General features: G+C 39.2%; 1 protein-coding gene across 1 annotated transcript in view; it reads left to right on the top strand.

Annotated features, from left to right (window-relative positions):
- lrp1bb (low density lipoprotein receptor-related protein 1Bb) overlaps window positions 1-14,864 on the top strand; it is a 217,218-nt gene that overhangs the window by 62,338 nt on the left and 140,016 nt on the right. The window contains 6 exon segments of the mRNA XM_061842266.1: window positions 1,695-1,914; window positions 2,192-2,381; window positions 7,038-7,160; window positions 7,494-7,634; window positions 9,194-9,319; window positions 10,729-10,842. Coding sequence (XP_061698250.1) covers window positions 1,695-1,914; window positions 2,192-2,381; window positions 7,038-7,160; window positions 7,494-7,634; window positions 9,194-9,319; window positions 10,729-10,842 — 914 coding nt within the window.

Raw genomic sequence — 14,864 nt, 5'->3', positions numbered from 1 at the left:
GGGAATACATGATGTGATGATGTGCGGTGAAGCATCTTTTTTAACTTGATAAGCCTGAATGATTTGCGACGCTGCAACATGTTCGCTTTCCTTCGCCAGCATTTTTTAATTTTATGGTTTTGCATGAGGGAAATCTCGGTTCCAATTTATTCACATTTATTTCGGGATCTGCTCGTTGTGAAATCAAACTCAGTATTCTGAACCAATGGCTGTGTTCGGCATTTAGCAGCCAAGGTTATGTTCTCTGTTCTAATCAAAGCAGGGTATGGGATGCGAATCATTATTGCCAAGGGTTTGCAGAACAAAACCCCTGGTGAGGGATGTCACTCAGGTACAAGATATATTCCTTTCAAGCCTACGTATGCTCTCAGCTATATTGATTGATTAGAAATGAAAGGAACTACCAGTTGATGTGTCAAGAAGTAAGGGTGCGGCTTCATAATTGGCACTTCACTGAACTGCCTTTCTTTGGATGTCAAGCAAATTCTGGCTTTGTTGTATCTGTCGTTACAATTAATTTGGAGGATTTTCAAAAGGGAGACCGTACATTGGTGCCTTGAGATATGAGTGACCCACCTTGTGAGTTTTCTGAGGAATGATCTGTCGATTGGCAAATTTTTTGCTTTAACTTGACAAATTTGATATATGAGCGTTGTATGGTGGAATATGATTCAACTCCGCTTATCCTCACTAGGATTGCGGGCGCCCGTGAGCCTATCCCTGTATTTTCAGGCAAGAAGCCGGGTACACACTGAAGTGGTCGCCAGCCAATCACAGGGCACATATAAACAAACAACGATTCACACTCACATTTGCACCTATGGGCAATTTAGAGTCTTCAGTCAACCAACCACATGTTTTTTGGGATGTAGAGTGAAACCCATGCAGGCAAGGAGAGAACATGCAAACTCCACACAGGCAAGGGTGGGATTTGAACTCCAGCCCTCAGAACTGCAGAACGAATGTGCGAACGAGTTGTTCACTATGTCACCATCACATATACAGTAACTATTAGATATTCTTCGAATATTGTTTCTGTCAAGGGAAAAATAATAGCGAAGAGAATTACAAATTGTGCATTTAAAACAACCACTTAGCCTCCGTTCTCTTAATGTCTTATACAACGGAAAACTCCAGTGGCCCACGGGCTAACATTTGCAGCTGATTTATGAAAAGAAGCAAAACACAAGCAGCAGGATATGTAGACAGGCCCTATAAGAATACTCACAAGCATATATTCTTTATACTCTATGGAGAATGACATGTTAGTGGTGTATTGAGTAGCAACTGGCCAAGGGATGTACACCGGGTCGAACAGCACAGCTGAAGGAAAAATTCTGACAAAAAGTGTTGAATTCTTTTTAATTGTATGTAAATAGTTTTTTTTATATATATAAATAATTATTTATAGAATTATATTTTCCCAGATTTAAAAAAAAAAGTAATTGTAGGTTTTTTTTTTTGCAGAGTAGGCGGGGGGGGGGTGTCTGGAACGGATTAATTGCATTTCAATTACTGTGCTTTCAATTGGGAAATATGATTTGAGGAACACGTCTTTTGAGCATGGTCACGGAACAAATTAAAGTTGTATCTCAAGGCAACTGTGCAGTTGAACTTTTTGTTGCGCTATAAAATGGTCAAGACAATTTCTCATATTTCACAATAGTTGATTGTATTTTGTGATCCTACTATAGTTGGATGTACTGGACAGACTGGGAAGAGGATGAGGTCAACGACAGCATTGGGAGGATAGAAAAAGCCTGGATGGACGGTTCTAACCGCCGCATATTTGTCACCACAAATATGTTGTGGCCCAATGGCCTGACACTGGACCACAGCTCCAGTATCATGTATTGGTGCGATGCCTATTATGATCACATTGAAAAGATTTACCTGAACGGAACTGGACGAATGGTAAGTATTTACTTTGGAATATACAGAAACGTATGTCAACAGTTGATTTCGTCTGTTGCTATAATGTTCATGTACCATTGCGTCTTAGCTCAGCAACGTTAGTGTTTCCTATTTGAACATGTTTAATCAATGCTAAAATTTTTACAAGCAGATATTTCTCTCCAACAATCTTCTCAATTAAATCTCATCAAACATCTCAACCCACCTCGAGATGTTATTTCTTGCATTTACATCTCCAGTATTTTAGATTACAACGTTGGTTTGCTTTCCATTACAGGTGGTCTACAATGGAAAAGAGCTAAACCATCCTTTTGGAATATCCCATTATCGCAATTTTATCTTTTGGACAGAGTACATGAACGCGTCAGTGTTCCAGCTGGACTTGTCCACTGGGGCTGTCAATGTGCTGCGAAGTGAGAGACCGCCGTTATTTGGCCTGCGAGTTTATGACGCACAAAGTCAGCAAGGTTGGCTGCTTTTCCCCTTTACACTCTTCTCATCCTGTGCCACTGAACCGTAACAACCCACACAAAGTTGGAATGCATATTGACTGGCATTCTACTATGTATCCAGATATTAGTGATGCGTGGGTCTTCTCCCAGTGCACTGAAAGGAAAGTTCATTAGAAAACATCGGCGGTCAGATCCAAAAATTGACAACCCAGCCATGCGTGAAAGATAATATATAACCCCAAACCGAAACATTGCATACTGAACAAACTGGCTAGTTCCTGCCCTGCTTTTGTCAATACATCATTACCATTTATTATTATTATCACAGTTTGCCCTTCACAAATCTTGACTATAGTTTTATACTGCACCATCATATGAGTAGTCAGTGCCCATTTTCCACTCTAAACAGCACCAAAAACTGAAGTGCGGGAGGTATTGTGGCGGCTTGTACTGTTCAATGACATCATTAAAAGCTACATTAACATGGTTGAGTTGTGAGGCACCACATAATTGTGACATCCGTGAGACAAGAACATCAAACTTTAATCTGCATTTACTCAGTCGTTTATCATCATCGCACATTCGGTTGCTGCACACCGGCCACAGCATGAGATACACCTGATCAATCTAATATCATGTAGTACAATAACTGTGTGTGCCTTTCATGAAGATAACGTGCTTATTTTGTGATTGAGATTATTCGTATTGTTTATATTCATTTACCAAATACAACAGTTTATTGTACTATTTGAGCTATTTAAAAAATTAGTCTACCTGAACAGGCTACAAGAGACTGTTTTAATCTAAATAATTAAAGCAAAGCACTAAAGTACGGTATTTTCCGCACTATAAGGCGCACTTAAAAGTCTTTAATTTTCTCAAAAGCTGACGGTGCGCCTTATAATCCGGTGTGCCTTATATATGGATCAATAATGAGCCTTTAGTGCAGCTCAATCTAAAGGATGCATAACCGAACCCCAGCCTCTACTGTAGTGTCTATTCTATGCGCCTTTTAATGCGGTGCATCTTACATATGAAAAAAAAAGTCTTAAAATAGGTCATTCATTGAAGGTGTGCCTTATAATGCGGTGCACCTTATAGTGCGGAAAATACGGTAAGGGTGTCCAAACTGACAAACAACCACAAATAATTTCATTTTACTTAATAGTAGATAGAGTTTATCTGGAAATACATAGATGTGATGAAACTACAGAGTAATTTCTGTTTCTGTGTGCCCCTGTCTTCTTGAGATTTGGTTTCAGCATTTTTTTCCCCCACATAAGTTTAGTTTTGTGTTGATCTGTTCGGTTTTCATACAGTTGAAAATGATCTGCACCAAAATCATCTGCCTGTGACTCAGCCACCCATTTCCTAGACTCCAGCACCCACACAAAGCATCCCGTGATATAAATGCATGACTTTTTGACACATATTTCGTCATGGATGTAGCACCCATTTTAATCCTACTAAACTTTTGTTCACGATTCAAATGTGACCTGTCTTTGTATTTCTGTAAACTTAATATTTTATCAGCCAATTGTAAGTTGGGTGAGACATGCCTGTTTTAGGGAATACAGCACCTCCTCACATGAGTAAGAGACACTAAGGCCTCTATTTTCATAGGTGGCTGATCTGCTGCGAGGTCCAAATGCCGGTGTATCCTGATTTTCATGCAAAGCTTGCTCTGCGTTTGCCAGTTTGGCTGTACAATTTGAGCGTACAGACACAGCGAGAGTGTATCCTTGGAGGTCTGGTTTGCATAGTGATAATTTGGTGGCAGAAAGTCCTGAATCATTGGGGCATGGTAGACCTCTGGTCGACTGCGATTTTGGTGAATTCCATCGGGGCACAGGCCGATGGATACTGAGATCTGCGGACATATTTAAATTGATGCTTGTCACCAGGTCATTCCGTGTTTAATAAGGGAACCTTCTCACATTGCTGCCACAAGGGCGAAGAGATCACTGCGATTACCCATTGTGTCCTTCAGCGCTGAGAATAGTGCTATCGTTTTATCAAGACACCTCTCTTTTTATTTTTTCTTCCCTGCGCATCATTTTCTACATGCTCTTAAGGATTATATGAAAGTTAAAAATATATGTTTAATTTATATTTATGCATTTCCTTAGTCATTCACATTTCACATTCTTTTCTAGATGTAAAACTATAATATTTTTTTCTATGAATTTTATTTGTTGGTAATACTTTTGCATATCTAACGGATTTATTGGATTTCCATTATTTACTATGGGAAACATTTTCTTTGGTTTTTGTTCTACTGTATTTGCATCTAAAATAGTAAGAAAAATATGTTCAGAACACCCTGTTAGTAAAGATAATTCAATCTCAGAATCAACTTTCAATGTCAAGGATGTGATTTTCTTAATGTCATGTTAATTATCCTCACATAAACTTTTGAAATGTGTGAGATTACTACAGATTCATTTGCTGCTCAGTGGCTCAGTCGATTTCAGGGGGCTACACATAAGACTATACAGTACTATAAAATCAAATGAAGTTGCTTGGGGGATTGATGTTAGCCTGTCAAATACATTAAATTAAAGAACGTCAAAGTCAGTTTATTTCCACCCCTGGATCATGACCACTTTGCTCAAAGTTATTTAAGAAACTGACTTAAATAACACCCAAAAATTTGCATACACGCATACTCCAAACTAAGTTGGCATTGCAAGCCGAGGCACAAAATAGCATGACAGACACTTTTAAATCTCTTGAGCTTCCCATCTGTGAAGTTACAGTAAACGTTTAGTGTGGCCGTGGCTTCCTCTCTCGACTGCAAATGGTGATGGATGCACGCTGTTAGCAAGCTGAAAAGAGCAGACAAGAAAGGTAGAGGATAACAGACAGTGGAGAATAGAACCAGTCCGAAACTTTTTTCTGTTGTAAATGGCTTGTAAACAAATCGATGTGTACCCTTTAATAAAATAAACAAATCCATAAAATAAATACAATGATGCTTCAGCTTAAAAAAAACAATATAAAGTGTAGTATTGTACTCTGTTTTTAAGACTGTGTTTTTCCACTGACGAATTGTAGTGCTTTGGATTTTGCGGTAGTCGCAGTACTTAATGGTGGACCTGTACTAGTGCAAAAAGATTCTATTACTGGCTCAGGGGTCTATGTGTTGTTTTATAGAAAAACCAGTTGCCATGCATCCATATTTTTTTCAGCGATTAGTTAGAATATCTGCCTCACAGTTCTGAAGACCCGGGTTCAAATCCCGTCCCCGCATGGTTGCATGTTATCCCCGTCCTTGCGTGGGTTTTCTCCAGGCACTCCGGTCTCCTCCCCCATCCCAAAAACATGCGTGGTAGGTTCATTGAAGAAACTGCATTGCCCATAGGCGTCAATGTCAGTGTGAATGATTGTCTATGTGCCCTGCGATTGGCTGGAGACCAGTTCCGGATGCAACTCGCCTCTTGCCCAGAGTCATATGGGTTAAGCAAAGCAAAGCAAAGCAAATTTATTTGTATAGCGCATTTCATACGAGAGGTAACTCAATGTGCTTTACATGATTAAATGCCTTTGAAAACAGAGATAAAACATTTAAAATGGGATAAAATCAATAAAAATGACAAACATGATTAAAAAAAATACAATTAAAATCGTATACATTGCAAGTAATATGATCAAAAAGTGGATATATTCCCAAAAGCATGAGAAAAACAAAAGTTTTCAAGCTGGATTTAAAAACATTCCCACTTGGAGCTGACCTCACCTCTGTTGGAAACTTATTCCATTTGTGTGCAGCATAAAAGCTAAATGCTGCTTCACCATGTTTGCTTTGGACGCTGCGCTCCACTATTTGACCTGAGTCAGTCGATCTCAGAGCTCTACTGGGTTTGTATTCCGTAAGCATTTCTTTCATGTATTCAGGACCTAAATCATTTAGTGATTTATACTCCAGTAAAAGGACTTTAAAATCTATTCTAAAGCTGACTGGAAGCCACTGCAAGGACTTTAGGATTGGAGTTATATTCTCTGACCGCTTTGTTTTGGTCAGAGCGCAAGCTGCAGCATTCTGAATGAGCTGCAGCTGTTTATAACTCTTTTTGGGGAGTCCAGTCAGAAGACCATTACAGTAGTCAGGTCTACTTGAGATAAAAGCATGGATGAGGTTTTCCTGGTCTGCTTGACACACACAAGACTTCACTCTCAATATGTTTTTTAGATGGTAGAAGGCAGTTTTTGTGATTGATTTTTATGTGATTGTTGAAAGTCAGGTCGGAATCAATCAGAACACCAAGGTTTCAGAGTTGGTCTTTGGTTTTTAAAGGTAGAGAGTCCCGGTGTTTACTAACAGCATTTCTCTATTCTTTATTTTCTTTATCTTTATTGACAATTGTCTCAGTTTTGTTGTGATTTAGTTGAAGAAAATTTTGGCTCATCCAGTTATTTATTTGATTTAGACAGCAGTACAATACCTGGAGACACTGCTAAATATAACTGTGTGTCATCTGCATAGCTACGGTAGTCAAAATTAAAATTTTGAAGAATTTGACCCAAGGCTAGGCTCCAGCACACCCGTAACTCTAGTACGGAAAATGGATGGATGTCTTTTTCATCAGTATTCTAACACATTTAGAAGACTTTTTCAGAGTGTTTAAATTAGTACAAGACCTTATTTAGGATATATTTCATTGTTCCCAGGTGACAACGCATGCAGTTTGAATTATGGCGGCTGTGGTACCCTGTGCCTTGCCATCCCAGGAGGCAGAGTGTGTGCGTGCGCTGACAACCAGGTTCTGGAGAAGAACAATGTCACCTGTGCAGGTGGGAGGAAAATGAGTCAGACGGAGCAAGAGGCTTAAAATCATCTTTTCCCAGCGCGCTGTAATCCGTCCATTCTTGTGGGAAAACAGCACCTAATAGCTGCCTCCTCTCTCATGCAAATCAGTTGAGCAACTTATTTATACTGAGGCCAAATCTTCCCACTGCGTTTCCATTGCATATATTCAAATCCCAGTGGTTATGAACGAGGTCATAACACATTATTAACATGTTTTTTTACATCATTATAGCTACGCCAATAATGTTCACTAAACCAATTCTTCATGGACATTTTCCAGTTATTTTTTTTCCCCCCACTATTGTCTCTCCCACCAGGCTCCAGAGGCGCTTCTGAAGCACACGGGTGTAAAAACGAGGAGTTCCGGTGCCGTAACCAACGCTGCATTCAGGCGCTTTGGAAGTGCGACGGAGACGACGACTGTCTCGACGGCAGTGATGAGGAAAGCCACACTTGCTGTGAGCGTTGTTCATTTAGTCTCGACACCAATTTACATGTTCAGAAATGAGGAGCAAAATGTTAGAGCCTATTACCCTTTATCCTTCTAAATGTCAGCACTAACGTAAGGATGTTATCCAGCTGTTCTCCCTTTTTAGTCTGATTGAAGTGTTTTTTTTTTCATTTTGTGTTTTTTGGCCTGGGGATTGTTGATCATTTGTGTTCCTTTTAATTAAGTCACCAGAACTCCACAAGCCAATTTGATTCCGTGCAAGAGCTGAGTCTCCCGATACAATAATAATGATGCAAATTTTTCAGGAAACTTTTAACTCATTCACTTCAAACCATTTACAAAAGGGTTTTTTTCCCATATTGCAAGTCATTTTAGAGGATTTTCAATGATCTTTCGAGACCAAGAGGACATTAGGTCCTGTGACAATACAAGCACCAAACCTACCAAAAAATAACAGACACTCTTCCTTCACCATAAAAGGTTTCTACTTTGTTCTTTAGTAACCAGCAGCAGAACATGGGTTGATTTCCCCGTAAAACAGTGACAAGCAAACATCTCAATAAGAGCAGTGACATTAATGTTGATATTTTAAGACACCTCAAACTTTAAAAAAAAAAAAAAAAAAACAAGATACCGTAAAGGGCTTTGATACGAATGCACATTCTGAGCAACGCAAGCTGACTCATCACATGGATCGAGTGGCTTTTTTTAGATGCCGTTTGCCATTCACTCCATGAATTGCGTCGTCTTTTGTCACAATCAGGGGGAACATGTTTTACTACCTTGTGCGACACTCACTCTGTTCCAGTGTGAAGCGCCAGAACGTATCCGACTTCCAAAACGTTATCATTTGTCTCCCACATACTGTGACAAGCAGAGATTCACGCGCTAATCTTTATCTTCTACTCAGAATTTGAACCAATTTCCAATCCATGCAATCCAAAGCCTCCATCTACTGGGATCTGTTCATTTGAGAGTTAAAAAAAAAAAAAAAAAAAAAAAAGAAATTACCCTCTTCTACTTTTAGCAATTGGAAAAATTTATTGAATAGAATATGTAATATATTTATTTTATTATTAGTGTATTGGTATTCATATTATCAGTGATTTAGCGCACTGGCTGCGTAAGCAAAATAGTAATGGCAAATATTTCAACTCTGCATAGTTGAATGCATATACTGGTCCCTGACCCGTGACGTGAAAAAGAAACTTTTTCCATGTGAGTTTACTGCACGCTCCAGCCGACACTCACGCTAAACGCTCTCACAAAGCCTGACACTTGGTCAGTGGCTTCTATGTGTGATATACGGTTGCAATTTCTAACATGGATACAGCAAATAAAGAATGGTGTCTTTATGGTGGCTGTCTGAAAACAATGTTTTATAGACCGTATTGATTTGTACGCACGTCTTTTTCTTGCTATATTTCATCGTCTGTATTCCACCCTGTAAAGAGTACTGGTCAGGAGAAGACTTTGGACACACTTGCTGAATGAGAACACCTGTGTCCACAGTTTTGAAAGATACTAACCATGCTGTATACTTCACATGCATCTTCTTCTTCACAGACAACCACTCGTGTCCACTGGATCATTTTAAATGCAAAAACAACCGCTGTATTCCCAAAAAATGGCTTTGTGATGGGACAAATGACTGCGGGAATAACGAGGATGAGGCCAACATCACATGTTCAGGTGCATTTTTTGTTTCTTTCTTTCCAGCCAAATAGGGTATGTATGGTATAGAAAACAACAATCGATTTCCACAATGATAAAAATAATGTAACAAACACTTTCCACTGGAGAGGGCCAGATCTTTTCCAACGCCGTCATGTCTTTTCAATGCGTGTGAATGTTATCGTTTTCCATGAAAAATAAAGAAAAACATGAAACCAACATCACTTGAAATAAGAGCGCTGCATGGTTGCACTGACTGAAGTCAACTGACTTCACAGCGAGCAGCAGTTTTCCAGATATTGAAATATTCTTTGAAAATGAGGGTTTGACTCTTTATTGTTTACCGTCAAACCAAACGGAAAACAAAGCGAACAACACGTTGTGTATTGCCACATATTGTAAAGTTGCCTTGTCCCTTTTAGATTAACGGCGACATAATTAAACACCACTGACAGGCTAACACTTCACATCAGTCGTCGCAGTGTTGTACTCTCTATCTTTAAGCAACAGGTATTATCACACAAATGTTGGAGCAACTCATGCAGACTGACAAATTTCACAGGAATATTTTCTTTATCCTCTGCCTAAAAAGACTGCTAATACGATATCTGACTGAGTGACAGTCATTTTGAAACTATCCTTTTCCATTGGCGTCTGCAAGACTGTATTATATTACACACCAAAAGGAGCTTCACCATGAATTGCATTGAATTGATAAATCATGATGCACAAGTTGTTAATTCGTCATTATATTGTTAATACTCTGTTTTTATAATGTACAATATTTTCTTAAAAAAAACATTTTGTTGGTTTCCGAATGAATTAGTGGGGATTCCATTCTTTTCCATGAGGAAAGTTGATTTCATATACTCATGTTTTGAATTAAGAGCGTGCTCATGGAACACATTTTAAACTCATACCTCAAAGCACTACCACATTCTGTGTAATGCTATGGTTGCAAATTCTAAGCATTCGAACTAATGTAATAGAGTTCCAATGTCTTTTTTTTTTTTTTTGCTGCTCCACAATGACCTTAACGCTCCCTCTCTAGAGTGATTTATGTTTTGAGGATCAATCAGGATGTATTAAGCAGAAAGTGATGAATGTTCCCTCGTCCTGAGCTTGACGTGTGTATTCGGCATCAACAAGATATCAGTGGCGGGACTGTCTGTGGGTGTCCACCAGTGGTGTGCAGCATGTGGCTGTCAGCACATCTAGTGGCGTAATTTCCCAAGGCCGTCAGACCTTCTGAGTTGCACCTGAATGATCGAGCGATAAAGCACCAGGCAGACTTTGACATCCCGGTGATATAATGATCATTAGGCTTGTTCTCTACATCTTGCAATGACTTATGCAGGTTGAGATTGAATTAAGTGGGGGGGTCTTTCCTTTTTTATTTATTTACATTTTTTTTTTACTAATCGCAGCCCGGTCCTGTCAGACTGACCAGTACGCTTGCCAGAATGGTCGATGCATACCTCAGGCATGGCTCTGTGACGGCGAGGATGACTGCGGTGATACATCTGATGAAATATCATGCAGTAAGTCTCAAGTCGGTTTCCCACCTCTCAGTGGAGTGTGATTTTTAACATTCCAGGTGCTACATTATGTACAGTATGTGATGTTCTGTGCTGGCAGCGCTAACACCTTTCAAGAAGATTAAATGCCAATTCTACCGTTATTGAATCAGACATATAGAGAATTGAACGTAGCATCATATTGGCCATTCCATCAAATCAGTACCATTTTCCTCGTTATGACTCTCTCAAAATAAACTTAAATTTCTGTCTTTATGAAACTGTAAATCCAATATTACACACCTTGAGTTTCCACTGTATTTCAGTTCCATTTATTGAAATTCCTATTCGTAAAACAAAAGTTTCAAGCATAGAATTGGAAAATACAGAATATAAAGTAATTCCACGTGGCATTTGTGCCACATGACGTGATCTACTTAATAGGACTGTGCTGGGATTTTAACCCCTGCAGTTATAGTTGAAAATTATTGAAGACAAATAAAATTGCTTTTATCCTTGCCATGGCCTGCAGGAATCTGAACGATGCCACTTCCTGTTGAGCATGTGCCTTGTGAAATAAGCCACATTTTTTTAGACAGGGTATTGTGTTTGGGTAGGACTGAAAATTTACGAAAAGGTTGCTATAGTTTGGCGGAGTAAAACAAATACCGTAAAAAAAATCCAAAGGATTTAAATTATTATTATTCACGGTAATGTTAATTTTAAATGTAAATTTTAGAAATTGGGGAAAACAAACACTATTTTTCCAGTGTTTATGCCATAGGATTGATATGCAGGACATGCTTCCTTAAGAAAAAGAAAAGGTTTTAGAGTTAATTTCATTGTGCATTTATAGAATTCATTTCCTGAGCATCTAAATGGCATCAGTTTGTTCCCATACGTTATAAAAACTCCCAAATGTTAAAGCTGTGATGAATGGGCTCTGGTAGCCCTGTTTTTAATCACCAATCCTTGAAATGTGTATCTGAATTTTAAGCAATGCTATGCCCACCTGGTATGACGGGGCCAAAAATGCTTTGCAATTGGCCATCTGTCATCCCTGCTTCTAATTTAACCTCATTTGGTTGAATGTCCTCGTGGGAGTTCATCAAAATACAAGCCATGGAATTTGCCCAAAAAAAGCTGCTTAAAAAACAAAACAGTCAACTTTATGTTCAACTTCAATCATTGGACCGCAACATGTTTGTATGTTTGAATGTTAGATGTAAGATTTGTTAGGAACTATGGCTATTGTTTCCGCCAAAAAATGTTTTTTTCAAATTTTCATCTGCCAGATGAACCCTTGATCCCAACATAAGGCACAGGAGGCAATTCTTTCCCTTCTTGTCACTCAAGCATTTGGAATGAAACATTGGAATATGAATGACACACAACACTGTCACAAAACAGTAACACCGACAGCCGAAATAAGTGAATTTCAAATCACTTCTTCTAGCCACACGCACACACACACGTACACACAGACTACATCTATGTCATCACTCAGCGTGAAATCACAGCAGGATTTCAGAGCTACCATACGTAGTCTCTCGAAGCTTCATCACAAGTTGACCGTACGGGTCACCTCGCAGCATGAAGCGCTATGCTCCACCAGAGCGCCCAGTGGGTTGCACAAAACAGGATACTGACTGTTAAGGCGAATGACGTCTCCATCCAAATATCGATGGAAAGAGAGAACAAACGTGGGCACCCGACAAATATAGTGCACGTCAGCGCTGACGAACCCGCACCACTCAGATGAGGTTTGTTTGGACAACGATCTGATCTGATGTGACGACAGCTGTCCCACGGGAGATGAGAGGGAGTCGAGGGTACTTACCTTGATCCATGTTGAGTGTCAGACAGAGGGTGTCCAAACCAATTTTTGGTTGGAGGGGAGATAACCACAAAGTATCCTCGTAGTGGTGTAAACCTTAGGATGATGGATACTGCAGTTTCTCCAATGCTCACATAGTTGAATGCATTTAAGATGCACTCTCAACATTAGGTACAAGATTCTTCTTAACTGCACTGCACCATACTGTGAGCTGTTTTGAGCGGTTTTCCCTTCTCATGCAACTTTAACTATTCATTACAGTTCTATGGCACTTGCAGTATAAGAACCGTCAGTCAACTAAACAAACAGAAATCCAACTTGGGGTGAATCAAAATGATGTAGAACCCACATACAACTACTATACATCATGGCCCCTAACTGAGTGGTCGGCAACAAGCTCTCTAATACTGTTTTTGTGATCTTTCTTCGTCTCAGGAGCCATTATTTACACGAGGTAAAGCTTGCTAAACATTTGGGAGTCTACTCCTGAATTGCTTTTACTACCGTTCACATATTTTGTCCTCGGTGTTACTAATGGAGTGATCTATGCTCTCTACTCAACAAAATGGAGAAGCTTCATCTTCTCACAAAGACCAGTAAAGATTTTGGACGTTCTGCCATCTCGTGCTTCAGGGAAACATAGCTATCTGAACGTGTCCCTGATTGCAAAATAATGCTTTTGGGCCTCCGGCTACACTGAGCGGACCGCGTTATGATGCTATCTGGGAAAACAAAAGGTGGCATGTGGCACAATTTGCTCCTATGTCAACGACAAATGGTGTGCCGGCATCTCGCCGCACAAACACACACTGCAGTCTAAACTTGGAGTCACTGTTTTTGAACTGTAAGCCATTCTACTCACCATGGGAGTTTGCATTTTTCATCCTTGCTGATGGCTGGATTCCTTCTCAGGCTACATAAACAGCGCACTGCTAACACTCGCTGAACAAGTCAACGAATTGAATAAAAACCTCACCCAGATTCACCCCTCATTATTTTGGGGTCTTCAACAAATCTAAACTCAACCCCAACTCCCTAGAAACAAGCTGCACATTGACTGTTTTCCAAGGAAAGAAAAAAACATTCTAGATCGCTGCTAACACCATGCTAAACAACACAAACTGTCCTATCTGCCCCGCAGCTCATCCAATCACTATTTAATTCACTTAATACAGACATGAATGTGTGAAGCCTATGGTGAAAACTGTGGAAAAAGTGGACCAATGAAGCAAAGATAGAACATAACTGTTTGGACTGGACAGACTGGAGTGTCTTTAAAACTTCAACTGGCAGCTTAGATGATTATATGGACGGTGTCACATCCTTCCTATATCCATTTCTACCAGGATGTGTGCGTAGCAACAAAGACAATTTGCACGTTAAATAACAATCCATGGTTCACTGCCAAACTTCAGCAACTAAAGAGGCCAAATAAGACTCCAATCGAAGTTGGGACCAAGCCCTGTAAATTCACACTAGAAATCAGATGACAAAAGAAATTAACATCACAAAGAGAAATTATGCATACAAGCCGGAAAAACAGTTTACTGCCAATGATTCTAAATCAATCTGGAAAGGATTAAAATCGCTAAGTAAGTATAAGCGACCATCCCCCCACGTGGAAAAAAATAAATGATGATGACTTGAACACCTCTTGCAGATTTGAAAGTAACACTCTCCCACCCTGCACCCACCAACCACCATCACACCTTTGACTTCTGGAGCTGACCAATCACGAACACGACATGGACAATCTTTAAACTGCAAAATATTATGATATATTAAAATATATATTATTATTATTATATTATTATATATAATTTCATCATCAGAGACCAACAATTTTAACTTGCTGCATAATATATTCCTGCATTCATGCTAAGGCCTTCAAACCACAATAAAAATATGTTGGAAAGCCTTCTTAATTATGCCCCCCCCCCAAAAAAAAAAAAAAAAAAACACACACAATATATAACATAAGCGAGATGTATTCATCTAAATACAATACACAAAACCTAAACCCAAGCTGGGTGACATTTGAGACCATACATTGATGTAATCAAAGGAACAGTCTCTTGTTTTTCAGTAAAGCAAAAGCAAAGAAAATTTATGTGTATAGTGGATTTCATACACAAGTTAACTTAATTTGAAAACAGAGAGATAAAATATTTAAAACGGGATTAAAAACAATAAAAATTTAAAAATGCAA

Source organism: Syngnathoides biaculeatus, chromosome 14, assembly GCF_019802595.1.
Source record: "Syngnathoides biaculeatus isolate LvHL_M chromosome 14, ASM1980259v1, whole genome shotgun sequence".
NCBI classification, from domain to species: Eukaryota; Metazoa; Chordata; class Actinopteri; order Syngnathiformes; family Syngnathidae; genus Syngnathoides; species Syngnathoides biaculeatus.
The sequence above is the reverse complement of the archived record's forward strand: the minus strand, read 5'-3'. Positions and strand labels throughout refer to the sequence as shown.